The sequence below is a fragment of the Guyanagaster necrorhizus genome, assembly GCF_019112545.1.
Source record: "Guyanagaster necrorhizus MCA 3950 unplaced genomic scaffold BT62scaffold_7, whole genome shotgun sequence".
In the NCBI taxonomy this organism is placed as follows: domain Eukaryota; kingdom Fungi; phylum Basidiomycota; class Agaricomycetes; order Agaricales; family Physalacriaceae; genus Guyanagaster; species Guyanagaster necrorhizus.
Genome location: NW_025064886.1, coordinates 315,568 through 339,604, shown reverse-complemented (window position 1 = coordinate 339,604; position 24,037 = coordinate 315,568). Strand labels below are relative to the sequence as shown.

General features: G+C 47.0%; 12 protein-coding genes across 12 annotated transcripts; 4 read left to right on the top strand and 8 right to left on the bottom strand.

The window, feature by feature from the left end:
* Positions 1–280: 280 nt before the first annotated feature.
* BT62DRAFT_1003168 (uncharacterized protein) lies at positions 281–751 on the bottom strand (the record flags this gene model as incomplete). Its single annotated transcript, XM_043176911.1, has 2 exons — positions 281–542; positions 597–751. The coding sequence occupies 2 exons, from the start codon at positions 749–751 to the stop codon at positions 281–283; spliced, it is 417 nt and encodes a 138-aa protein (XP_043041954.1).
* Positions 752–1,453: 702 nt separating this feature from the next.
* On the bottom strand, positions 1,454–3,553 carry BT62DRAFT_929547 (enolase C-terminal domain-like protein). Its single transcript, XM_043185741.1, has 12 exons — positions 3,490–3,553; positions 3,398–3,443; positions 3,241–3,343; positions 3,072–3,187; positions 2,905–3,025; positions 2,731–2,858; positions 2,643–2,677; positions 2,288–2,591; positions 2,017–2,238; positions 1,896–1,961; positions 1,702–1,848; positions 1,454–1,653 (listed from the first exon to the last, which is right to left on the bottom strand). The coding sequence occupies exons 1-12, from the start codon at positions 3,518–3,520 to the stop codon at positions 1,566–1,568; spliced, it is 1,407 nt and encodes a 468-aa protein (XP_043041953.1). The 5' UTR covers positions 3,521–3,553; the 3' UTR covers positions 1,454–1,565.
* Positions 3,554–4,724: 1,171 nt separating this feature from the next.
* BT62DRAFT_1003166 (uncharacterized protein) lies at positions 4,725–6,316 on the bottom strand (the record flags this gene model as incomplete). The annotated part of the gene is made up of 6 exons (XM_043176910.1): positions 4,725–4,850; positions 4,903–5,021; positions 5,070–5,371; positions 5,539–5,908; positions 5,975–6,179; positions 6,239–6,316. 6 exons carry the CDS (start codon positions 6,314–6,316, stop codon positions 4,725–4,727), a joined length of 1,200 nt encoding a protein of 399 aa, XP_043041952.1.
* A 546-nt stretch (positions 6,317–6,862) lies between these two features.
* Positions 6,863–7,594, bottom strand: BT62DRAFT_979499 (uncharacterized protein; the record flags this gene model as incomplete). Its single annotated transcript, XM_043189439.1, has 2 exons — positions 6,863–7,479; positions 7,576–7,594. The coding sequence occupies 2 exons, from the start codon at positions 7,592–7,594 to the stop codon at positions 6,863–6,865; spliced, it is 636 nt and encodes a 211-aa protein (XP_043041951.1).
* A 471-nt stretch (positions 7,595–8,065) lies between these two features.
* Positions 8,066–8,385, top strand: BT62DRAFT_1003164 (uncharacterized protein; the record flags this gene model as incomplete). The annotated part of the gene is made up of 3 exons (XM_043176909.1): positions 8,066–8,162; positions 8,216–8,308; positions 8,363–8,385. The coding sequence occupies 3 exons, from the start codon at positions 8,066–8,068 to the stop codon at positions 8,383–8,385; spliced, it is 213 nt and encodes a 70-aa protein (XP_043041950.1).
* On the bottom strand, positions 8,209–9,435 carry BT62DRAFT_1074026 (uncharacterized protein; the record flags this gene model as incomplete). The annotated part of the gene is made up of 6 exons (XM_043178986.1): positions 8,209–8,321; positions 8,387–8,699; positions 8,767–8,862; positions 8,918–9,082; positions 9,144–9,324; positions 9,372–9,435. 5 exons carry the CDS (start codon positions 9,433–9,435, stop codon positions 8,657–8,659), a joined length of 549 nt encoding a protein of 182 aa, XP_043041949.1. The 3' UTR covers positions 8,209–8,321; positions 8,387–8,656.
* A 677-nt stretch (positions 9,436–10,112) lies between these two features.
* BT62DRAFT_979484 (Sm-like ribonucleoprotein) lies at positions 10,113–10,605 on the top strand (the record flags this gene model as incomplete). The annotated part of the gene is made up of 3 exons (XM_043189438.1): positions 10,113–10,126; positions 10,189–10,265; positions 10,316–10,605. 3 exons carry the CDS (start codon positions 10,113–10,115, stop codon positions 10,603–10,605), a joined length of 381 nt encoding a protein of 126 aa, XP_043041948.1.
* A 966-nt stretch (positions 10,606–11,571) lies between these two features.
* Positions 11,572–13,307, bottom strand: BT62DRAFT_985789 (asparaginyl-tRNA synthetase). Its single transcript, XM_043189966.1, has 4 exons — positions 13,057–13,307; positions 12,883–13,000; positions 12,695–12,832; positions 11,572–12,641 (listed from the first exon to the last, which is right to left on the bottom strand). The coding sequence occupies exons 1-4, from the start codon at positions 13,275–13,277 to the stop codon at positions 11,703–11,705; spliced, it is 1,416 nt and encodes a 471-aa protein (XP_043041947.1). The 5' UTR covers positions 13,278–13,307; the 3' UTR covers positions 11,572–11,702.
* Positions 13,308–13,407: 100 nt separating this feature from the next.
* Positions 13,408–16,014, top strand: BT62DRAFT_706556 (kinesin-domain-containing protein). The gene is made up of 13 exons (XM_043181960.1): positions 13,408–13,619; positions 13,680–13,770; positions 13,829–13,927; positions 13,986–14,096; positions 14,153–14,256; positions 14,311–14,423; positions 14,478–14,530; positions 14,587–14,819; positions 14,876–14,928; positions 14,993–15,273; positions 15,323–15,549; positions 15,600–15,704; positions 15,765–16,014. The coding sequence occupies exons 1-13, from the start codon at positions 13,432–13,434 to the stop codon at positions 15,904–15,906; spliced, it is 1,800 nt and encodes a 599-aa protein (XP_043041946.1). The 5' UTR covers positions 13,408–13,431; the 3' UTR covers positions 15,907–16,014.
* Positions 16,015–16,779: 765 nt separating this feature from the next.
* On the top strand, positions 16,780–17,433 carry BT62DRAFT_979481 (uncharacterized protein; the record flags this gene model as incomplete). The annotated part of the gene is made up of 3 exons (XM_043189437.1): positions 16,780–16,919; positions 16,971–17,250; positions 17,314–17,433. 3 exons carry the CDS (start codon positions 16,780–16,782, stop codon positions 17,431–17,433), a joined length of 540 nt encoding a protein of 179 aa, XP_043041945.1.
* Positions 17,434–17,769: 336 nt separating this feature from the next.
* BT62DRAFT_706570 (uncharacterized protein) lies at positions 17,770–19,607 on the bottom strand. Its single transcript, XM_043181961.1, has 4 exons — positions 19,463–19,607; positions 18,965–19,402; positions 18,688–18,904; positions 17,770–18,624 (listed from the first exon to the last, which is right to left on the bottom strand). Exons 2-4 carry the CDS (start codon positions 19,147–19,149, stop codon positions 17,911–17,913), a joined length of 1,116 nt encoding a protein of 371 aa, XP_043041944.1. The 5' UTR covers positions 19,150–19,402; positions 19,463–19,607; the 3' UTR covers positions 17,770–17,910.
* A 1,395-nt stretch (positions 19,608–21,002) lies between these two features.
* BT62DRAFT_706531 (uncharacterized protein) lies at positions 21,003–23,951 on the bottom strand. The gene is made up of 8 exons (XM_043181959.1): positions 23,837–23,951; positions 23,706–23,783; positions 23,576–23,655; positions 23,461–23,528; positions 23,166–23,406; positions 22,582–23,109; positions 21,348–22,538; positions 21,003–21,290 (listed from the first exon to the last, which is right to left on the bottom strand). Exons 1-8 carry the CDS (start codon positions 23,883–23,885, stop codon positions 21,234–21,236), a joined length of 2,292 nt encoding a protein of 763 aa, XP_043041943.1. The 5' UTR covers positions 23,886–23,951; the 3' UTR covers positions 21,003–21,233.
* Between the last annotated feature and the right edge of the window lie 86 nt (positions 23,952–24,037).

Genomic DNA, 24,037 nt, shown 5'->3' with positions numbered 1-24,037 from the left:
ACAGGCACTTTGGTTATATATCGCCCACGAGGCTGCATGGCATGCTCTACTCACCTTACCCGGAGACACTGCGTGCTTCATTTCTGTCATAAATACGTGGTTACGTTGTTATCATCTATGTATCTATGGAAGCAAAGTTACAAAGATAAAGTACTAGATCTCTATGTTATATTAAGTACGTGAATATTTTCCGTGTTATGCAATGGCATTGTACAATGCTTGAGAAATAATGATGTGTGGAATGAAATGAAGGATGGATTCACCCAAACGAACCTGGTCCTCATCTCCTCGGGCAAATGATCGAATACAGAAGGGTCTGTTCGCCAGTTGTAGACGTTCCAGTGTATACGATAGTGATGGATTCCAAATTGGAGTCATAAGTGGATAGAGATTCTTGAGATATAGTAACCAGGACGCCGAGCTTCAGAGACATGCACAACGCCTGAAGGATAACAGTAGAGTCTTTCCGGATGAAGCGTCCATAAGAAGTGCTATGTATAACTGATTGGTGTACATTGACTTGGGCAATGGGCACAGGGTCTCTGGCTGATTGGTCTATGAGATCACAACGGTGGATCTAGTGAAGGTAGACGCACTCGAGTTTCTGTTGCTCTTTGGATAATGTATCGTCCAGCAGAAAGGGCTTCCAGAAACACGAGGATCCGAGAAAGATAAGATAACCGACCTCTTCGATCCATATCCACAATGCGTAGACATTGAAGACTTCTTGGAACTCAAAAGAGAGATCCATTGATACAAATCCAGTTTTCGTTTTCCCATGCCTTTGTACACTGTGACAGAAGGGAAAGTGTTCAGGGAGGCTAGTCATAGTAGAGAGACCGCCACGTAGGCGATTGCGCAGTTAGCATTTTATTTGACCTTGCTCAGTCAAAGTGGGAAAGTCAAGTCTATAGTCTAGCCGATCAAGATGTGACTCCTGTGCTAGTATAGGTTTGCAAGGAGAATGCTTGCAGCCGTGGTCAAGCTTCGATCTCGATATGCTTCAACAGGGAGAGAAGGAAAAAAATTGGTCGTAACACCTCGGAAGGGGTCGTGGCCGATGTGAGCGGAAGCAGGCTGCAATTGATGTTGGCATGGTGAAGTTTTGGATGACTAGGAGTCAGCAAAGATAGCGCAAAGGACGGGTGATGTGTGGTTGGCCAGATGGATCCCTAAATTTATACATTTTTGACGATAAGTTTGACAGTCTCAGAGAAGACAAGAAGAGGAGGTCGCTAACAACGCCGAATGCCAGCATAGTAATGATCCGAAAGTGATCCTTGTATTAAACAAAAGAGTCGGTAACTTAGTGGATGATGCAGGCGATTTCCTTCCCGGGGACCTGTGTCATAAACAAACCAGCACACTAACAACCCCGATAAAGGTTGATACCATCGTGGCGAAAGAAGAATAGAGACCCACGCAAGCGCCGTATCAGACACTGATGCATTATGCATGATGTCATGGCGTAACATGGAGAAAACAATATGTATTTCTTGCATATCCTGTGATTTTCACTGGGAGTTGATGGCAGATGTTTGGATTTACTGCGACAAGCTCTTTGTTTACAACACCTTTCCTTCTCTTGCCCCGACCCAATATGAACCATTGGGCCACTCGTATTCAGCAATACTTGATTTATGCATCTCAATACTGACAATTACATAAGAAGCTACTTCGCAACCTGAGAAAGAAACGTACCTGTAACCTTCATCAGGGTTTGACGGGACATTATACCTTCCACGCGAATTGATTGAACAAGGTGTCACAAAATGTTCATGGAGATGATCAACGAATTCCAAAACATTGCGCTCCATAGTACCCGAGATGACAATATAATCGATTAGACTGTTCACAAGTCAGTACAGCAAAAACATTAGTCTCTCAAAACGAACCTCAAATGAATGACATATTCGCACAATCCAACTCCACCTGCGTGTGGGCAAACGGGTACACCAAACCTAATAACGGAGATGTGATAAGCTGAGTATAGTCAAGCCCTACGATGTTCCTCACTTGGCTGCCATGAGAAGAACACTGATGACTTCGCTGACGCCTGCAAGCCTACAAGAATCGATTTGGCAAACATCTATGGCTTCTGCTTGAAGTAGCTGCTTGAATACCATGCGATTGTGAGCATGTTCACCGGTAGCGACACCGATACCGTACGGCTTCAAGGCCATTCGGACAGCCGCATGACCCAGAATGTCATCTGGCGCTGTAGGCTCTTCAATGAACCTCGAGTTCTTTATTAGAATTAGGCTCTCGTGAACTAGTCGATACTTACCAAGGCTTAATCTCAGTCAATCCCTTAACGTAATCAATTGCCTGTGGGACGTCCCACACCTGATTCGCGTCGATCATTAACACTGCGCCAGTGGGCCCGGCATTTTTGCCTTTTAGGTCATCACTGTTAGGATCTCTTGGTGGCGCATCCGTTGGAAGGTATTGCGGATCATCGATGATGGATCGTATGATCTTTCCTCGACGCAGATCATTCGCTTGGTTGGCTCCAACTTTCATCTTGAAATGATTGAACCCTGCCTGAACGGCTTCTTTGGTTAATCGAGCCACTTTTTCATCGCTGTATCCTAAGGAACTAATAAGCGCGCCCTGAATTAGTCGATAAAAGCCTGTCTTACCCAGCCATCCTGCGGATGTAACATACGCAGGGTACCTATGGGGAGTTATCTGAGACGATATCAATCATAGAAATAAATAAGCACGAACCCGAGCTCTTGAACTTTGGCCTCTCGATCCTGCTTCGTGGAGGCTTTCTCTTTTACCATGACAAGGGCCTCTTCTTTCGTGATCGCGTCGGAAATGTAACGCCAGGCAGCCGATTTCACCAATTCTTCCTGGCAAGAAATGAGAAACGAATAATAAAGAAAATGGAAAGCGCACCGGAGTGAAATCCACGACGAGCTTCCACAGAGGCTTCTTTCGGGACCGGGCATACATATCCCAGACAGCATTATTCACAGCCCCAGATGCGATGTGAATAACACCTTTCTCCGGGCCAATCCTAGGATGGATCAATTTTCCGTCGGAAATAACTCGTGATCACGTACCATCTCAGCTGAGGATCTGACATCATGAAATTCCAAGTTTCCCCCATATCGGCGAACAGAGTCTCCGTCTCCTTTCCAACCAATCTGCTCGCTACTTCCTTGATGGCTGCGCATACCTGCAACAGCACTCAGTCATTAACGATGGAGAAACAGCACATATAGTCCGCACAATATCGTTTCCGCGACCAATGGTGAAGGTCATGCCATGACCGACCAGATCCGAGTCCGTGAGAAGAGTAACATATGCGGACGAGTAGTCGCAGTCAGTATTCCTACGTTTCTGCCATGAATGACATCAAAAGGTCTATCAATGAGCCTGGACTTACATGGCATCGGTACCATCTCCGGACAGCGACGTAGGGAACCGCACGTCTGAACAATGTCAACTATAATCTAATAGATGAGCACAAAACCCTACCATGGGTTTCAAATCCAGTGATTTTAGCCATGGTCAGAAGGAAAGAATGCCACCATGGTTGGGGTCCAAAGCGTATTTAAGGCTGATTTCCTGTGGCAGTTTATCCGCTCGGTCCGGTCGGCAGGCGGGCCGCATGTTCCAAGCACGCGCCGATATTCCAAAAATGCACAAGACAAATCTTCAGATCAGCGCTCGATAGTGAACACTTATGGCATATAAAATCCAAGATCATAGTGGACGACAATAAGTGCACCTACCTATTTGCCTCGCACTTACCAACCTGGACAGGCCAGATGCATCACCATCGAAAATGTCTTGACCGCCGGGATTCGTTCCAGAATCAGCCTACTGCCAAAAAAAAAAGGGTCGGTGATATTATAAAACTCGGTCCCCCTTACCTCCAACGAGCTGGAAGGGTTCCAATGCTAGTTGAGTGAACCGGACTAAAACGCATGCATCCAATGTCCAGTGCTCCCGGGAGTTATTCCGTCATCTGACCAGCCATATGAGAATACTTTAATGCTAAACGCTGAAAGACAATATGCAGGAACAACCTCGATTGGCAAGGAAGAACTTTGCTGCGCAGCCCTGTGTTGCTATCAGGAGCCGCCATGGGCGAAATGGTATGCCTCACGAATTAATCCAATATTAGTGGCCCTGATGTACTGACTGTCGAACTCGCTGCTGGTGTATGCTGACAAGTTATTACAATTTGTTGCTAGGCAAGTACAGAAACAATGCATTTGTCCCGTCAGTGGCCTTGATATGAATGAAAGAGACATCATTCGCAACAATGTCATCCCAGTCGGTACTCGTTTGATATCCCGATACGTCATTCCCTCGAGTGATACTCATTTGGATAAAGGGCTTCACTCTGCCGAATGAATAGAATAGAGAAAAAAGGCCACACCTGTAGAAATAATCATATTATGGGTTAGCCCGGGCGCAGAAAGTCTGCAACTGGATATTCATGCAACGAAGAGGGTGGTACTGGTTGAATTCTCAGACAGCGTCGGATTTAAATTCGTGTTAGGTGTAGATCATAGTGTAGCAATACAAAAGCATGGAGTGACTGCGGAACTCCACAGACGTTTCCAGTCGAATATCAACATTAATCAAGTTTGACAGGTTGAAAGATTCGCACCCTCTGATTCTTCCATAACATCGAGTCTACAACTTGGGAAATAATTGTGATTCCATTCTGATGTTATGGCTAGGACTTCTGGGCCCAATGGTTACCCATAATTGTACACGTTCAAGTATCCATTAACTTGTTGCATGATGTGACGGATCAGGCGTCTCAAAATATAATCAATATAAGCCAAATTACTCCCCTTTCCAACCGCCACGAGGACCTGCCACTATAGAAATTGCATCAGTGTAATATTTCAACAAGTTGAACTAGACACTAACGGCATTTCCGAAGGCTTCCACATACAACACGACACTCGGCTCTCCCTTCATGATATCCATACATCTGGGCTTTCTTAAAGTACTTCGTACAGCTTCGGCCAAAGCTATGGTCCCACAAACTAGATATTATCGGCATTATATTAGTCCAAGAGGGGACAAGCACGAACCATTGATACTAATCGTCCCTCCGCTGCATGCATTCAGCTCTCGGTGAATAATATCAGTAAGGTCCGGACGTTGGCGTTTCCTGATAGTGACAAATGGACTGATAAGGGGATCGCTGACACCGGCTTGGGAACTTGTCGGAAGGTCCTCCGCTTTCTCTTCAGGGTCAGTGTTCACCGAATTGTCATCCCATTCCCCTTCTGCTTCTTGCGCTATCTCCGTGATGTATATATGTATGTCGACCTGGACATTCGAGATGCTGTCCAAATCGTCATGCAATAATCCATAATCCATGGTATATGATCTTAACTGATATCAGCGAAGCCGTCTGCACCTTGAATAAAATCTGCGTACTGGCATCACAAATAGCCTATACAAACAATATTCTTGTCCAAGGCGCTTTACCAGCTTTGCATTGCCTAAAACCAAGTTGGTTGCTACAGTCGGTGCAATCCAGGGATACTGACGCACCTGAGGACGTTCACTAGTAAAGGAAGTGTGAACGCGACGCCCGAACCACCTAGAAATGTTAAGATACCTTTGTAGCCATCTTGAGCCTTGTCCAACAACCTCCTCGTCAATCCATCTCGGATACGAATCAAAAAAACTAGATTCTCTTCACCGTCGATGGTCTTTACTCCCGAGATTGTGAAAGGGAGTGCTTGGAGCAAGAAGATGTCAGGAATGGTAAGGTAGACACTGTCCCGGAACCCAACGGAGAAACATGGGCTTGACCACTTTGAGGCGCAGGGAAGACAGAACGTCAACCGTGGCGTTGCCGCTGAAAGTCGGCTTGGAGGTAAATGAAAGGAGACGTAAGGCCCGAAGATGCGGAAAGAACCTACCCTAATCCATTAGAGCGAAAATAGGCGCTGAGAATGAAGATGCCGAAGCACCTCGGTCTCACGAGGGCCGAGAAGGAAAGTGAATCGCTTATGAAGCAAGAACAAGATGAACGACCTTAAAGATTTCATAACCCGCATCGAGGGAGTCGTCGGAGTGAAATTCGTCCACGAGCAGCAGCAGCAGCATCCTTCGACATGGGTTTCAACGTGCGGGTATATGTGGACACCAGAGAGAGAAAATGACAAAGCGAAACGAGAGCAACGAAGCTAGCGATAAAGTACTATACTTGCTTGGGATATTCCACCGCCCGGCTTATGCGAATCACTCGATCAGGATCAGGCTTCTGTGCTGCGACGATGACGTCCGGGAACTGGTTGGCAGAGTCACGGGCGTCGAAAGACATTTTCATGGATTTTCGTATTAACCCCTCTCATGACGGACTTTAAATATGCAAGTACTGGGAAAAACAACTACACTTTGAGTCATTTTGGGCCGATGAGTTGCGTCGACGGTCCTCTAGGCGGACAAAACCCCTCCTGATACAGGCACTAAGTAATTGAGTAGATTTCTTATCAGATAAAAGACATACTGTTATCTGGCCATAAATGAGTCATCTGTGGCTAATGGCACATGTACCAGAAGGTGAGACCTGAAAATGCGCGGCGGTGGGAATCGAAGAGGTACTCGGATGACCATGTTACAAGCCTCTAGTTGTTATCAGATAAGATTGAAGGGCAGCAAAATGTCAGAAGACGCCTCTTGAGGCAGACATTAATCGATAGAAGCAATTAATGAGAAACTCCAAGATGAGGGGAAAAAGTCAGCAACGCTCCATGGAAATATATAACATTTAACTGAATGTAATTGCAATTTACTTGACCCGATACATTCTGTTGATCAAGGAGGTTAACTTATTCCATTGGAAAGGAGAAAAGGAAAAGTAGACTCGCTATAAAGGTTTTTCCATTATTTTGTTCAGTTCGAATTGACGGACCTCCATGAGAAGAACACCCTCCGTGACCTTCGTTCGCCAAGGTGTGTCAGTTGCCGCTGCCCATTCTGGGGTCTTCAAGTAATTACCATTGTCGAAATCATGGACGGCCAGATACTTAAAGACGGGCTTTCCGACGGCTCCTCCACGGCCGGCCGACGTCACCAGGGAATAACGTCTACCTCTTAGCCAACCAGGAACTTTTTCCAACAACCCCATGTGCTCCTCGTTGTACCATTTGTTGAATTCCTCTTCGAATTCTGGCTTCACTTCAAGCTCAGCTGTCAAGACGTATTTCCCAGGGAATGTCGAAACAGAGGCCGGATGGGTAAAAACACCAATCGTTTGGTAAATCCTACGGCTGAGAAACTGAACCTTCGGCAAAATGTCCTTCTCATTGTCTGAAGCCTTGTGTTTGAGTGCCTGGTACTCGGGGCTGTCTGCGACGTCAGGGCTTGAGATATCGTATACGGTGAGATAGGTAGGTTTTTGGGAATCTGTCGCTTGATATCGAGTTGCAGTGATGTACCCAGGTACGGTCAAACGAGCAGGTGCATGCTCGTTGTTGTACCATTCTTCGCATGGAGTGCTGATCAGTGATACCCTGTGATAAGTGACTAGGCTCACATGAGCGATGGCAGCTCCGTTCTCAACAAGAACGAAGACAAGACCTTGAGGTGCGGTTGACATTGTGGTATTAATCAGCGATTTTACAGTCCAGCTTACTCGGAATCCGGTTGTATACATCATACGCAGATTGCCGACGGATAAACGTGAATCCATCCCGTCTGTTCGGACAACAAAATTTGGACAGGATACAGTGGCAAGAACCATTGATAGCGACGGCTTGTTTCTACTAGTCATTAGGGATCCTGCGAATTTCGGTGCAGCAGCCGGATTTTTTTCACCTACCTACCTCAGGACATAGGCTGTCGATGAGGATGTACCACCAAGAAGACGCCCTAGCTGAGTGCTTTGCAAATAGATATTGTGGAGACTGTATCCTAACTGAGGCGGCTGTATCAAAAGCAATGGGGCGTGGGAATTTTTTCAGCGTCACTCTTCCTTTTCACTCTCTGGTACCACGGCCTAGCACCCACGCGTCTGCGGACTTTCTACAAAGGTGCACTGAAAATTGTCGATATAGAGCCAGGCCCCACCATGAGTCAACAACAACAATTCGGTAGCGCACCTGCCAGCCAGCCCACGTACAGCCTACCGCCCCTTCTCAGTAAAGATATGGAGTACCTGTGTGCTGGTGCGAATCGGTTATCCTCTTTCTCTTCCCATTCTAACCACCATACCGGGCAGACTGTGGTGCCAAGAACGAGATCAAGACTCGTGAACCTATTCGCTGCAGAGAATGCGGGCATCGAATCATGTATAAGAAAAGAACCAAACGTAGTACGTCGATGTGCTGTTTCGTTCATTTTTCTTTGGATTAACGCCGTGATTTAGTGGTGCAATTCGAGGCCCGCTGACCTTGTCTTGAGTCTTAGGTGATGATATTCGCTGTGACTTTAGGACTGGCCGTGGTTGTATGGTGGTGCAGGGGTCGTTTAGGTACGGGGATCCTTCTTTGTCCTCAGACGCGCCAGCTGCAGTGGCTTAACATTTGTTTCAGCTTTTATCTGTACTCTTTCTATCCATTGATAGCTGTTGTTTCGTCACCATCCTTGTGCAGATCCGAGACGGTATATTAGCGTCGGTCCATCAAAAACTGACCATCTTGTCTTTGAACTGAATCGGAAGTTACTTTTGCATTCTGATTTCCTCTGTCGATGGTTTCCGATCCCTATTCGGTCAAGCCGTTAATATGAGTGTCGCAGACAAGAGATCTTTACATGCACTATTGAACAAACTTGACACCTTGGTCGTCGAAGACCATGCCACTCTTCGGTGTGACGGCTCTACCTCGAATAACCGGCCCTTCGTGGCCGAAACGTGTGGAATGACTGCTACGGCGACGCATAGACGATGCCCTTCGTACTTGCCCCAGGATATCTCGTTCACAAATAGTGTTTATGTTTTGTGTAGGTCCATGTTCGATTAACGCCGGTCATAATGAGACGTTTCATAAGAAACATGCTTTGGTGTTTAGGCTGGTGGGAGATCTTCAGAAAACAAGGAATGACCTTTTCCTTGGTACCTTTCTTATCTTTCTCGCCTCGCTCATCACTAATAGGTGGATGGAGGATTTTGCTTGCTGATTGTATTCTGCATAATTTTTTTCAAATACAAAATCGGGCTCAACTGAAATGTAGGAGCTACTGAATCGGGACCACGGTTAAACCGCTGCTCTCGATGTTTCAGTTTAGGGCTGGAATCGAACTCTGCACCGCTCCAGAAGGCCGTAGGGGCGGACGGAGCAAATATACTTGTCCTGAAAGACTGGAAAGACTGGCCATCTTCCTGAGTGCCTGTGCAAGGTCCGTACTATCTACTTTTCACGGTGCCAGCCGCAGACCATAGTGTAGTAATGTTCCAACTAATCCAATCATTGCAGTCAATTGTAACGGTTCGCATGACATCGCCGCAATAGGGACGGAGTCCAATGTCAAGCTACTGTTCCGGATAAAAGACGACTAGCGCAATGACACTTGGACGACCACTGTCGACTACGAGGCTCCATGAAGTTCCTAAGTCTCCTTATGTCCACAATTGACATCAAAGTGAGTCCGAGCGTAACGTAACAAATCTCTCCGAGCTGAGTAATTTTTAGCGCGACGAAGATGAGCGTCGTCATCTCCAGGTATAGCTGTTTGACGACTGGGAGTTTTATGCTAGCGCTGACCGTTTAAGAGGCTCGGCACGTCGCAATCACGAGTCTTGATCAACTTGGCTCGAGCATGCGGTGGTTGAGGTTGAGAACGAGCCATTAGCAGTCAAGTCTGCAATTGTTTGAGGTAAGCAGGATGTACGTCGGATGGGCTAGCCATTGTGATGATTTTTGCAACTCTAGGACGCGTGTATGTCGCATCAGATTCTACGCCATTATTATTGGTCATTATTTTTTAAATTCTATTGGGGAGAAATACGACTTGTATGATAACAATAATTTGGACGTGGTTGAACACTTTCTTAGAATGTTGTTGTGGCAGTGCTAGATCACGTTGCAGTTGCTTGTAACCGTCTTAGTTTGGGACACAAATGAAACTCCGACACTTGCTTGGAAAACCGGTTGTGTCGATAAAAACTCGAATTCACCATGAAGCTCGTCAGGCACGTGTATCTCTCGGACGATATTCCATCTTGTGCTAACAATTTCTGATCAATTTCTCCAGATTTCTAATGAAATTGAATAATGAGACGGTAACGATTGAACTCAAAAATGGTTCAGTTGTGCACGGCACAATCACTGGTGCGTCATTTGCTCGATTATCCATACTATCTGCTCATCTATTATCCCAGGCGTTGATATGCAAATGAACACGCATCTCAAAACTGTAAAAATGACTGCGCGAAACCGGGAACCGGTGACACTAGACTCGTTGTCGATCCGAGGGAACAACGTGCGATATTTCGTGCTGCCTGATGCGCTGCCGTTGGATACTCTGCTGGTAGACGATGCACCGAAGCCAAAGGGTAGAAAGAAAGAAGACGTTCGAGGCCGTGGACGTGGTGGTAGTCGGGGCGGTCCTGGAGATCGTGGAAGGGGTCCTGGACGTGGACGTGGACGCGGCAGAGGAAGGGGATTCTAGGATGCATAGAAGCATGGCTATCTTTGTGTTCGTCTTTTTCCTATACTTCTCTGTGTTTTCTGAATTCAGCCCCGTTGTACTATGACCACCCAAGTGAGCCTCTGAAAAAAGCTCGTTCCTTGATTCACGGGTGTTACATCGTTTCCCTGAGCCTGTAACTCTTTTTATCACGTCGTTATGGAGGTAAGGAGTAAGGCCTGTTCTTGCGAGTGCCGGGGTGTCTCCCTAGAGAAGATGTATGTATCTCATGCCATGGATAGGGCTCTTCCGAACGTCAGCGGAATTCTCTTTATCTCCTTGCGGGGACCGCGGGTACGTATCCAGAACGACGAATTACATGGATCTATGCCTTCTCAACATTTGCGTGCATTAGACCGTATCTGCTGCGATATGTATGGTTGCTCCACAATATTTTCTTAGGTGCATATCATATTTTTTCGTATATGGATGATATGTACATAAGTTACCTTCTCTCCACCTCTACCAGCATAACTCTACCAATTCTGCTTCCAGCAACGAGGCCAAGGCGATATCTCGTTGCTGAAGCATAGCAATGAAGTCTGAGCAGTGGTGCAGGAAAGGACACAGGCTGCTCTTGAAGTCGGCATCTCACGCATCCCCGAAACCACGTCGTAATAATGTGAAACGGAGTTTTGCTCAATGTTATTTGGTGCTTCGATAATGTTATATATTGTAGCAGATGCGGTCTATTCGCGTTCGAGTGCTGCTTCGTAACGCAGAAATGATCGATAAAGTCTGTTGGTGCTGGTAACCATTGGAAAAATGTTCTAAGGCTACCCACCTACTCGAGAGATCGGTAACTAGTGAAAAGAACGGAAAAGACCGGTCTCCTGAATCCTGGACTCAAAAACTCTTTGAGGTCTCACCTTCTTCTGGAGGCGATAATCGCCATCCGAGTCCTCGGAGGGCAACAATCCAGAACACCAGCGTACACCAAGGCAATATCTGAGTTGGGTAGGATGTATTGATGATCAAACAATGTATTAAGTACCGGGGATAGGAACTGTATGGTATAGCCACGTAAAATCGTCAGGGCAAGTTGCTAATGCGAGAAATGAAGGATATTACACCTATAGCTATAGCAACATTTTAGACGCCCATCTGGGCATAGGCACACACTCTCTGACGTTGTCAATCCCTCCCAACCAGGCTACCAGCCGTTCAAATCCCATTCCGAAACCTACGTGAGGTGAGCCACCGTATCGTCTAAGGTCAGCATACCACCCATATTCATGCTTTCCCATCCCCAGACCATCTTTTCTCATTTTGGACTCTAGTACGTCCACTCTCTCTTCCCTGACTGAGCCACCCACAAGCTCTCCAACGTAAGGCACTATCAGGTCGAAACAGCCTACCGTCTCGCCATCCTCGTTCGCTCGCATGTAGAAGGGCTTTAGGTCCCTGGGATAATCTGTAATGAACACAGGTCCCCCAAAGAAGTATTCAGAAAGCCATTTTTCGTGCTCGCTCTGAAGTGTGCGCCCCCACCGAGGTTCGAACTCGAATGTGACATCTTTGGCGTCCTGAAGTGCTTTTATGGCATCTCCATATGTCACTCTAGCCCACGCTTTGGCGAGTGAACCCTCCAAGGTCTTCCTCCGTACTTCGTTTACATCCTTCCAGAGGACGTCGACATCTTGTCCGCCTATCACATCGGATGCATACGATTTTAAACTATCTTCCACAAGCCCACAGATACCTTGAACGCCCTCTTGGTTGACGTCCATCCACTCGGCTTCCAGCATCCAGAACTCGGCCAAATGTCGGTTCGTTTGCGATCGCTCAGCTCGAAAACAAGGGGAGAGCGTGTATACACGAGACAGACCCCATGCTAGTGCTTCAAGATGAAGCTGCGATGACACTGTAAGATGTGCAGGGTGACCAAAGAATTCCGAGGTCTCATTTGGTCTGTCGGGCTGTGGATCCGCAAATTGTGCCAGACGGAAAGTTTGTCCGGCTCCCTCAGCATCATTTCCAGTAAGTATCGGAGTGTGGGTGAAGTGGAATCCTTGGGCCTAATTCATGTTGATGAGTAAGAATCATGCAGGAAGAGAGGACAAGAGTGTACATTAAAATAGTTCATCACTGAATGCATGAGACGGCTACGTAGCCTTAGCATGGCACTAACATTATCTGTCCGCGCGCGCAAGTGCATGTTTTCGCGTAAATATTCTGTCGAAAGCGTCTGCTTTTGTATGGGATAAGTCTTTAAAAACGTATTTGAGAAGCACGGTCAGCGCAGAGTCAGGGAAGTACCTCAGGATCACATCCTCCTAGGACCTCTACAGCGTCAACCAGGAGCTCTCTCTCCTGCTTCTGGCCAGGGCTGCTCTTAATCTTGCCGGTAAGGCGTACACTCATCCCGTTCGTTAGTCTACAGCCTGGCATTCAGATCAAGATATGAATGCATAAGATGGAAAGTGAACATACCCATCTGTTAAGGATGTATCAAGAAATACCGCCTGGATGCCTTGAGCATGACTCCCATCAGTTAGGACCGCGAAAGACACTCGTTTCTGACGTCGTATAGACTTGATGAATCCATTTACTGCCAAAGTCACGTCTGGATTTACGACCTCATGTTGAAAACGTGCAATCGTGGGGGAAAGACGATACAGGACTTCACGAAAAATGGACAGTGAAGGCTTCATTGAGAAAAGTCGGTCCAGCCAGTTCAGCTCGTGCCGCGAAAGTAGGGTGACATCAGCGTGACGCCTCAAATCACGTGATCTCGACGCGTCGAACTGGGTCAACTGTGACGTTGTCAAGTATCAGGGTCGTCGTTTCTTGTCATCCATTGCCGCCATGGTCAACGGTCAGAAGATTAGGATTGCCGCCCGACTACGACCTCGACTTAGCGGGGAGGTCGACGATGATGCTATCAAAATATTCCACTCTTTGGACGACACCGGCGCCTCAAGCAGTTCCGCCGCTACTCAGAGTTTTATCACCGTTCCGAATCCATCGAATGGTGATCAGATTTTCAAGTTTCCGTCAGTTTACGCCTTTTCTAGCATCAAAACTATGCTCATCCAAGTCTCCGTGGGGTGCAGGTTCTCGAGTTGCTACGACCAGACGTCTACTCAGGAGGAAATTTTTCGGAATGACGTCGAGCCATTGGTAGATGTAGTATACAGCGGTGTCGTGCGCGACTATGCCTTTTCTCGCCTCATCTTTCTCTGAGTCCTGTATGCTTCTACAGACCGTCACTATATTTGCATATGGAGTTACCTCCTCCGGCAAAACTCACACCATGCAAGGAACGAAATCGGAGCCAGGTGTCATTCCTCGTGTTGTCCGGGTATGTTGCATAATGTCTTATTCTTTCAGAGCTCCGTTCATATATCGTCACCATTTAGTCTCTCTTCGAAAGGAAAGCGGCCCTGAACCACCCTGATACCCAGCTCTCGGTCTCCTATTTGGAGATCTACAAAGATGAGGTGTACGATCTCCTTGTCACCCGAGAGAATGTTCGTAAAGCTCTACAACGACTACTTTACTTCTCTTGACCACTGCTCGTTCTCAGGCTCCCAAGTTGCCCATCCGCGAGAACGGCGCTGGGCAGGTCTTTGTTGCAAATCTGTCTTCTATCCCCCTTCAGTCTGTCCAAGACTTTGACAACATCTACGCGTAAGGTCCACGCCACCAACCTCTCCCTTTCTGATCGAAGAACTGTGATCATAGTCGAACAACAAAACAGCGCTCCGTAGGAGCAACGAAATTAAACCACGCGTCGTCCCGCTCACACGCGGTCCTCACGATCGAGGTTACCATGACAGACCATCAGCAGCATCGAAGTATGTGCTTCCCTCAGTCGCGTTTTGTTCTGTTTATTGACCCACATCCTTTAGTTATCACCGGAAAAATGAATCTAGTAGATTTGGCGGGCTCTGAGAACAATAAGGTCTGCCTTGATTCGCTTCTGCCACATGCAGATTAATTCAAGGGTTTATTTCTCAGCATACGGGCAACGACGCGTCTCGGATGCAAGAATCCGCAGCCATCAATAAGTCACTAAGTGTCCTCGGACAAGTAGTTCGTAATCTTAATACCAAGGAACCACGCATACCGTTTAGAAATTCCAAACTCACTCGAATATTGCAAGATGCTCTTGGTGGTTCATCTGTGGGACTTCTCATTTGTAATATCGCTCCAGGCATAAAATTCAGGAAAGATACCCTCAACACCCTAAAGTAAGCCTGGGTCCTCCTGTAACTTGTGAACTGAGGTCTCATCTACTGTTTCTCAGCTTTGCTGTAAGTGCTAAGAACGTCGAGAACAAACCTGTTGTCAACGAACATGGTAAGTATGCCCCACAATTCTACCTAACATGTTACAATAAAGCATCCGTTCTTCGTTACGTCAGATTTGCGCCCCGCAGCGAAACCACATTTCTCGGCACTAACAGTGCAATATACGGCTCCGAAACTTGCTCACATTGCCCCTACCCCACCAACCCGAGCTTCTGGGTCGCAAGTGCCCCGTTCTCGAACTTCATTGTTGCCTAAGCCACGTGTTTCGACATTCGGAAGTGCTAGTTTCCAGCCCATCACGGTGTCCTCGGGGTCACAAGACAGAATATCAGCCGAAGGAGATAGTTCTGCTAGTATGGGACTTAGTCTTACGGACAAGGAAATTGATGAAAGAGTCAGTCCAAGTTGATCGTCAAGTGTCACGTCTACTCATTATATTAAAGATATCCAAAGCGGTGGAGGCAGAAGTTGCTCGGATACTAGAGGAGCGAGAAAAGGGAAGACTAGAAAGGGAGACAAGGATGTTGCCTGTATCCGACCAACATAAGTCCAGGTCACCTAGGAAAGAGTCGGCTCCTCTTCCGTCAGGCGTGCTGACGCCCCTCCTGAAGCGGCATAGGGACCTTGATGATGAATTGAAAGCCCGGCTCCAGGAACTCGAGAGGAAGTTGTGCGTTCGTAGCACACCAGTTCTCTTCCATTCGTTGACGTCTTCTGCAGTGAACGCGGCAACAAGGAAACGGCACTCGCTGATGCACTATCCCCTGTGTCTAAGAAGAAAACAGGCAGGGCATATGTTGCCCTTGCAAGGGCTCATTCTGATAAGTATGTCTGATCTTTCGTCGCCCCTGGTTATCCGATGATATTCAATATGTTGCCATGCAGGGGCGATCTTCAAGTAGCGCTAGATCTTTACCGAAAGGCCGAGAGCTATGTTCCGGATAACATCAAGCTAAAAGAGAGGTGGATACTTTTCGTTGTCCATGTTTTTCTTTATGCGTTATCTCCTGGGAAAGCCAAAGGCTGACTATGTCTTGTCCCATCGGTGCGTGTTGTCTCCTTTGGGACTTTTAGGATTATCCATATTGAATGGGCTGTGAATCATGCTAAGCCATATGTACCATCACCGAAGAAGACCAAGAAGAAGAAAGAGAGGAAGGTGAAAGTGAATGAGGAATGCCCGATGTCAGACGAACAGATGGATGCTGTTGCTGAGGCACTGGGAGGAGAGTTTGGAATGGAGCTAACGAACATTCAAATCCGCCAGGAGGAAAGTCCCGGAGAGCGTTCTTCCAAGCGAATCCGGGAACAAGCGATGGACGATGGCGCTCCCGCGAAGAGGCCGAGAAAGGCGAAGAAGGCCGCTGTTATATATAGCAGTGATGAGGAGTACGTCCCAGTTGCGCCTGTGAAGAGAAGTAGGCGGAAGGATGCTGCGGCGTGATGGGGCAGCACTCGTGAGAGTGACCAAGATATTGACACTATTCGAGGCGGACGGTGCAGTGATTTCTCTCATCGATGTTTCTATCGGTATTTCGGTCTTGCATGTCAAAGTCACATTTTCTTTGATTTTACAGTATAATCATCTCTGCAATGTTGAAATAGCGTCTGAACTTTGGCCGTCGAGCGTGTTGGTTAACTTTAATTAGGAACAAAAGTCTCATGTGTCTTGGGAACTTCTGTGCTCGAATGGTCCTTCGGAACAAAGAGGACGCGCAGGCGACCAATCACACCATCCGTAACTTTGCAGCTTCACTGTAACTTCACACTACGGTACGGAGATGCATAGCTTTGACACTCTGAGACTTCACACGAACATAAACGTTCCACGCACGCTATTTTTTTACTACACGAAAACTACTTCCTTCCTTCGCTGCGACTCTTCTCAGTCATCAGCATCATGTCCCAAGTTCCAAATTTTCCATTAACGTCCATCGAGCAGCAGCTGAAAACACATGCCATTTTATGCACGACTGGATATTTAATTTTGCTTCCCATTGGTGTGTTGGTGCCTCGCTTCACCAGGACCTATACGAATAGGTGAGTGGCATCTTTTGTACACTTCCAGGTGAAGTCATACGTTGGGTATAGATGGTTTCCTGTTCACTTGGCCATTCAGCTATGCATCTCCGCTCCTGTCATTTTTGCAGGGTGGGCTCTTGGCCACAAGTCCGCTGGCCAGCTTGGACTTTCGCATTTTACGGATACCCATCAAAAAGTTGCGCTTGCGTTGTTGGTACTTTATATCGTACAGCTGGGATTGGGGATGAGTATCCACTGGGTGAAACCTCGTTGGTTTTACGGAAGACCGCCCCAGAACTACGTGCACGCTGTTCTTGGACTTGTTATTCTGGTGCTGGCTGCGTATCAAGTATGTCTTCAACAACCGGGTTTTGATCATTCGCTTTGACTGATCAGGATCCGACCCACGTAGGTCCATTACGGACTGTATACTGAATGGACCTTTGCTACTGGTGGATTGCATGCAGTTCCGAATTCTGCCAAGCATGCATGGCTCGCTCTAGTTGTGGTTCGTTTACTACAACGAAAATAAGTGTTAGTGATTGAACTTTTGGCAGGTATTCTGGATCCTTTATGGGATCGGTCTAGTATTTCTACGTCGGCAGTTCAAGCAGGAGAAGAGAATGTTCAGCTCTGACGATGGTATTCCTTTGGGTAGCGGATCTACTTCAGAAAACCGAGCATGATATGGAACTGTTACATGCAATAGGGATGCGCGATGGACCATGGTTATATTTTGTACGAGGCCCTAACAATTTTCGTTGCAGTTAATGATACATTTGCAAGTCGGTAAAATCAGAGATAATTGGCTACACAGGCCTTCGTAGTGGGTATACGACCATGAACTAGAAAAACACAGGGGATAGCATCGGGTGGACCAATCCGCTCTAAGGGATATCCAGCCAGTCGGCCTGATGGATCGAGGCGATAATACAGTACGTCAAAACAAGCGAGAACAAATGGTAAGATCGGAAGGGAATCATGATGTGCGAAGGAGAAGGTAATAATGTCAAGCGTAGCGAGAATGAGGACCGCTGTTTTCATGCTGATAAAAAGCGGAAGGATCGTCACCTTCCTGCTTCACCGTCCACGGTTGAGAGCTAGTCCTTGGATCCACTGGAGTGGATGCCGGCCCGGGAAAATCACTGTGTCGATAAGGAGATGGATAATTGTTGCTCTCGTCAGGAACGGGTGGTAGTGAAAGATTATGCATCATATAGCGATATTGACCAGCGGAAGGCCGTTGAGCGGAGTCAGTACTCTGTTGCATCTGGGGGTACTGCTGGGAACGATTGTGAAAACCGGCAATTGACGTGTTAGGGTTGTCGACCGGCGACACGGGACTTAGGGATGGCGACTGACGGTGCTGATAGCGCATCGCTGTCGACGGGTATGTCGAAGACGACATGTGTTCGTAAGGGCGGAACGGGCCGGAAGATATCATGTCCCTTTGTTCTGATTGCTGATATAAACGATGCTGCGACCGCGCTTGGATAACGGAAGGAGAAATTGGGATGCTGGGCGAAGCAAACGAAGGCGACATATCACCCCGGGCATTTTTCATCGCAGACAGCACAAAGTCAGGGAAAGATTCTCCATCGAGGAACAATGCCCCAACGAGCAAGGCAGTTGAATTGGATGCAGGAAATATCAGAATTCCCGAGGAAGGCGGAGCCTGGGGAGTTCCTGGCGTGCTAGCAGATGAAAGCGACGCCAGAGCGACCTAAACAAAACCGAAGGATCAGTTTTTGATGTTCTAGATTGAATGTGGTGTAATTCTTCTCACCATCTCGTTTTCATACAATATGCGAGATAGATTCCTGAAATTTGAGAGATTAACAGCATTCGTATTCGGGTCGCGCAAACGATCAGGAAGAATTGTGCACAAAGGAATGGGGCTGTTTCTGTTTTGGCGAATGTAAGATTGCACCTGGGACATTATCGATAGTGCGCATGGAGACGTCAGGGAAAACATCACGTTTGTTGGCCATGTATGAACGCGACTGAACGTAGGACATTCATCAATCATCGCGACGTTACGATAACAAAAGCGAACAACATACTTATCTCCATCAGTTTCAACAGCGGTGACTCTGATTTCTTGATTGCTGCTTTTATCAGAGGCCCGCATGCCACTGACAATGAACGTCCCGCGCCACGGATGCGTGAGGGCAGAAGTAGGGCCCGAACTTTGAGCAGCAGGAGGGGGCACGAAGGATTCGAGATTAGAGGGCAGACGATATGTCATAATGGAAAATAAAACAAATGATGGTGGCTGCGTAAGACAAAGGTAAGGAAAGGCAAAAGTGGGTTTAACGAGTGAGCAGGATGATGGTCGGATGAACAAATGGTGAGGTTAGCTGCCTGCGCGCCTGAATACTATCCGACTGGGCACAAATGAGAGCGATAGTGTCCTTTGGAGTATGAAACGGCTTTATAACAGTGCGCTATCACTATTCGAAAAGGACCAATCATCTGGCAAGCCGTTCTGGAAATATGTACTGATGACCGTCGAGATGCCCGGATTAGCAAGTCCTCCCCCAACAGTATTGACTACTTGCCAGGTCAATCCAGGACGGACCGAGTATCCAAGGCCTATTTCGGTATACTACCCAAGGCACGTTCAGGGACCAGATACAGTTCGGCATGGGACGGTCACTTTCTCGAAAGACAAAAACTTAAAGGTTATGATTCAAGCGAAAACCATGGATACATAGATCTACGGCTGGAGATGAGTAAAATTAAAAACGAACCAAGATGTGACCAACCTTGATCGCTACATCGTCATTATGTACGGAGGATTACTGCCAGGAGAAACCCGGTAGACAGGTTCTCAAAACATGCCCCGCTGATGTCCTATGCCCAATACGAGTGCCTGAAAGACATATGGCTTAAAACTCAAACGCCAATTCGGAAGCTTCAATGCCTGCAAAAGAATAAAACGACGACCCTACCAAGTACAGCAGCCACCTTCACAAGTTGCCGGCAACCTTTAACGTTTGCACTGTCCGGCCAAAAGGTCAAGTTTTCAAGCATATAAATGAGCGAGGGCTCTTAAATTCCACTCGAGGATGAAAGACTTGTTAACAGAGAGGAGATATGAGTGCAAGGGTTGTTGCTAAGATGGGGAGGCCGGTCTACAAAATCCACGTGGACTGATCAGCGTGGTTCACGCGAGGCACACGTGCTCGCAGACGCACGCTAGCGCCGTTAAGGTACAGATCTGAGGTCCTTTACGCTGGAATTCTGATTACTGACGTAGTTTTTGGCAAGTCGTCGTGCCAACTGAGAACCGACGGTGAAAAGAAAAGAAAAATGTATACCGATACTCCTGACCCCGAAATCGCCGCCGTTCATGATACATCTTTGAACTTATTATTAGCGAATTGTGGCGACTCCTGCCGAGTTCGTTGTAGTACAATTTTGGCGGATACCCTGGCCTCGTGATAATCATTGATGGCTGTGGGAAAATTACTCGTGGTAGAAGAAATGACGATGACAACTAACGAAGCGTAGTAGCCTGTAGGTCCTCCTGATGAATATCGGCAAAATGTGAGTCTGAACAGTCCAGACTGGATGCATAGTCCGACTAGCAGATCAGGAACGGATTACCTATGTGCAACTTATGGCAAGCACTGAAACGATCATGGTTTCTCATTATGGCATTACGTCTACGCTCTAGGAATGCAGTGACTAAGCCATTGCGCGACGATGGTAGGTAAAGTATTTGCATTACAAGGACAAAATTCTTTCAGTGGATGAAATGCTCCTTTTTTCGATCAGTGCGTTCATATCACAATAATACAACACGCGACCGTAGCTAGCGAAGGAAGTTGGGAGGAAAGGGTTTAATTGCCAAGGCGACAGATAAATTTTGCTACTAACTTCCGGGCAACTTATTATCTGTGGTCATTTTATATAATTTCTGAATGAAGAGGCACAGCTACAAGCAGTAGTAGTTCGACTTTGCAAAGTTGCACTTCGGCCATCTGTCAATGGTCGCCGGGAGTTCTCCTTGGAGGTACACATCAAGTGCATATCAAGATTTATATGCTCGAATACTGACTTCGCTGTCACTTAGAATCTCATATGTTGGCCGCTGTCGGAAATGAGATAGCTGAACTAAGAAATCATACACACGAAACGCTACTAACGTCAATATAGTACTATGAAGACATAGGTTAAATCTCCGCATATCTTACATACAACGATTATGTACGTAATTGAAGAACGTAAATGAACATAATGCTGAGTCCGTCTAAAGAAAGTATACTAGGGGGAGAAGGAGCCTTGACGATTCCACGAATTTCAAACTATCCACCTATCTTCCCGTCAAGACCGGATCACAGCATTTCGCACAGGCGAGGGCGAAGGGCCCGCCGAGCTGACCTAGAACACGGACCTTCAACATCGTTGTCAGCCTGAAATAAACCGATATCGACCCACCTGACCCTCAAACTCCTTAAAGGCTATCATCTGCGTAGTTTTGAAGCGTTCAAACATGGCTTTGAGGCTCGATATGGTCTCTTCATCAGTAGATTTAGATGCCCTTAACTCGGTCACCTCTTCCTCCGCTGCTTCAGCCCTGTTCATAGCGCGCACCAACTCATCACACAAGGAAACCCCTCGGACCTGCTCTTGTTGGAACGACAACTGGGAAGCGTCAGTCGCTGCAATCTGCGTTTCCAGGACTGAACGAAGGTCGGAGAGTAAAGCCTGCGTCTCACACAACGCGCCAGCAGCTGTCTCGTAACGAGAGGTCTCCATGTTGAGGGCGGTTCGTAGGTCAGTTGCTGCTTGGTCCATTTTCTGTATGTGTGAATCTTTTTCATCGCGCAGAGACTCCATCGCCTCATGTCTGCATGCAATCTCCTTGTGAAGATCATTCGTAACTTCTTGCATAAGTTTGATCTTGTCCAAGGACCCATCCAGAAGTAGAACCTTTTCCTGCAAACTAGCAGAAAGATCCTTGATCTGAATGTCTTTTGCTTCCAGTTCGATTCGACAAGCTTCGAAAGAAGTATTCAATTCTGCTTGCTCTTTTTGGATTCTGGTATTTTCTTTGAGGCTTTGGGCTGACTCTGCTCTCTGGTCACTAAGTTCCTTCTCTATTTCAGCCTTGTAATTGTTGGTCTCCATCAATAGGGCCACCTTTTCGAGTGACAAAGCCCCAACCTCAGCTTTCGCTGTGGCTGTCTCTTCTTGGGCATATTTCAGACCATAATGCAAGCTTTCAAGGGCAGATTTGCCTTCATCCTTTTCTTTCTGTAGTTGGTCCCTTTCCTGCATCAGCTTCATCAGGGCCTCCTTCATTGGCTCCAATTCTTTGACTTGTTCTAGGAGAGTGGTATTTGTGGAGACAAGTCGAACCTTGAAATCTTTTAGCAATGAGTTATCAGAATGCAATTCTTGAATTGAATGTTTAAGACTGATGATGAGGGCAGCATTTTTCTGGGCTTCATTCTGTGCCATGTCCTTGAAGTCAGATAGTTGATGAGCAATATCATCATTTTGCTTTGCTAATGTAGCATTGTCAATTCGTAGCTCTTCAAGGACGGTATGGTTTTCATTGAGGATGTTAGTGGTATTTCGGAGATCCTCCGAGCGTATATCAAGATCATGTTGAAGAGCAGTGACCTAGAAAAGGTCAGAAAAGAATGCAGTAACATCAATGACATGCCTTGTCATTCAGTATTGACATGGGCTCCACATCATTCAGAATGTCCCCACAACTGCCTCGGTCATTCTCTTCGTTCTCGCATCTAGTACGAGACATCAAGGACAAGGAAAATACATCGGGGATATCTAAATCATTATCCCCCATGTTGCCGTACTCCATACTTGGTGGAGAGCTAGGCGGGGTGGGGTGCCTGCTGACATCAGGTATAATTGTGCCCGACTGTGTGCGGGTAACACCTCCCGGATGCATTCCATGGAGCCGCTCCGCGTGGTACGGAGTCATGGGCGTAGACAACTCAGTGCGATTTGCCATTTGGATTTGAGTTCCATCAGACTCAGCCTGACGACGGGCGTCCTCGAGCTCTGCACGAATGACAGCTATTTCTTGTTCGCGCATCTTCAGCTCTTCATGAAAACGCTCAGATTCGATGGCACGACCATCCTCATCACTAAGATCAGTAAGTGGCGAGGTAGCGCGAAGAAGAGCGAGTTCATAAGCTTTCTTCACAGAAGCCAATTCCACCTTGAGCTGCAAGTGTGAAGGTGGGTGAGCGGAGCTCTTATGTTGTGGCTGACACGACTCACCTGTGCCTTTGTCATCTTAGATATAGGCGTTATTTCTCCTATAGACATACGCATACGCTTAACTCGCGCTGTACTTGGTGAAGTAACACTGTTGGCGTCAGAGGCAGCTAAAGATCTTCTCAAAGGGCGCTTTGTACCCCGATCTTTGATGGCAAGCTTGGTAACGAGATCTTCCTGGGCGGGAGATCCAAACGTCCCAGGTGGGACTGTTGAAAGAATGCTTCTGCGTGCGGCAGTGATTCTGGGAAACAATGATGGCTTATAAGAACCTGATTGAAAATACTGGAGCACTTACGCCTTTTTTCCGCTTGGTGTAAGCATGACGCATCCTGGCGCGGACGCAGTCAAGACACCGTCATCCTCCTATTGCGAAGTGAGCAGAGTGAGAAGAAAGAAAGATAGCGACGCACCAATTTCGCAACCGCCCTCCCTACCCAGTTCGACCAGTTCGGTCCGAGTCTGTCTCTCTTCTTTTCTGCGATTTTCTTGACTGAGGGAACTAGTAAATATAGGCTTCATAGAGAAAAAAAGAACTCTTACTATGCGCTCTGAGTGATATCAAATTGATAGATTGCTTCTTGTGCTCCCTCTGCAGCTGCGTCATAGAATTAAGGACACCTGCAGAAGATGATAAGCAGAAGAGACAATGATAACAGTGATTAAAAACGGACGCTCAGCGTAAGTGTATTTTGCCACTTTTTCGGATTTGATAGGGGCCATGGTGGGAGACGAGAGAGAAACGACACGTGGGCAACAGTCCGTTTTATGTCGCAAGGCAATGTTGAGACAACAGTGTGTCATAATGACACGCGTTTATAACGTGCTAATCATGTGACATTTCGGTGCCGTGTTCCCGATTTAGAGACACATCG

Excerpts from the sequence above, each read along its gene's own strand:
- BT62DRAFT_706531 (XM_043181959.1), bottom strand. The coding sequence starts at position 23,885 with ATGGCCCCTATCAAATCCGAAAAAGTGGCAAAATACACTTACGCTGAG. Across the intron at positions 23,110-23,165 it reads CTAAGATGACAAAGGCACAG|CTCAAGGTGGAATTGGCTTC; the intron begins GTGAGTCGTGTC and ends TCACACTTGCAG. Across the intron at positions 22,539-22,581 it reads TGTCAATACTGAATGACAAG|GTCACTGCTCTTCAACATGA; the intron begins GCATGTCATTGA and ends GACCTTTTCTAG.
- BT62DRAFT_706570 (XM_043181961.1), bottom strand. The coding sequence starts at position 19,149 with ATGACATATCGTCTGCCCTCTAATCTCGAATCCTTCGTGCCCCCTCCT. Across the intron at positions 18,905-18,964 it reads GTTGAAACTGATGGAGATAA|TCGCGTTCATACATGGCCAA; the intron begins GTATGTTGTTCG and ends TCCTACGTTCAG. Across the intron at positions 18,625-18,687 it reads TATTGTATGAAAACGAGATG|GTCGCTCTGGCGTCGCTTTC; the intron begins GTGAGAAGAATT and ends GGTTTTGTTTAG.
- BT62DRAFT_985789 (XM_043189966.1), bottom strand. The coding sequence starts at position 13,277 with ATGAAGCCTTCACTGTCCATTTTTCGTGAAGTCCTGTATCGTCTTTCC. Across the intron at positions 13,001-13,056 it reads GATACATCCTTAACAGATGG|ACTAACGAACGGGATGAGTG; the intron begins GTATGTTCACTT and ends GCCAGGCTGTAG. Across the intron at positions 12,833-12,882 it reads TAGGAGGATGTGATCCTGAG|ACTTATCCCATACAAAAGCA; the intron begins GTACTTCCCTGA and ends ACGTTTTTAAAG.
- BT62DRAFT_706556 (XM_043181960.1), top strand. The coding sequence starts at position 13,432 with ATGGTCAACGGTCAGAAGATTAGGATTGCCGCCCGACTACGACCTCGA. Across the intron at positions 14,097-14,152 it reads TCCTTGTCACCCGAGAGAAT|GCTCCCAAGTTGCCCATCCG; the intron begins GTTCGTAAAGCT and ends GCTCGTTCTCAG. Across the intron at positions 15,274-15,322 it reads ACAAGGAAATTGATGAAAGA|ATATCCAAAGCGGTGGAGGC; the intron begins GTCAGTCCAAGT and ends ATTATATTAAAG.
- BT62DRAFT_929547 (XM_043185741.1), bottom strand. The coding sequence starts at position 3,520 with ATGGCTAAAATCACTGGATTTGAAACCCATG. Across the intron at positions 3,444-3,489 it reads CACTGGATTTGAAACCCATG|ACGTGCGGTTCCCTACGTCG; the intron begins GTAGGGTTTTGT and ends GACATTGTTCAG. Across the intron at positions 3,026-3,071 it reads TCAGATCCTCAGCTGAGATG|GATTGGCCCGGAGAAAGGTG; the intron begins GTACGTGATCAC and ends GATCCATCCTAG.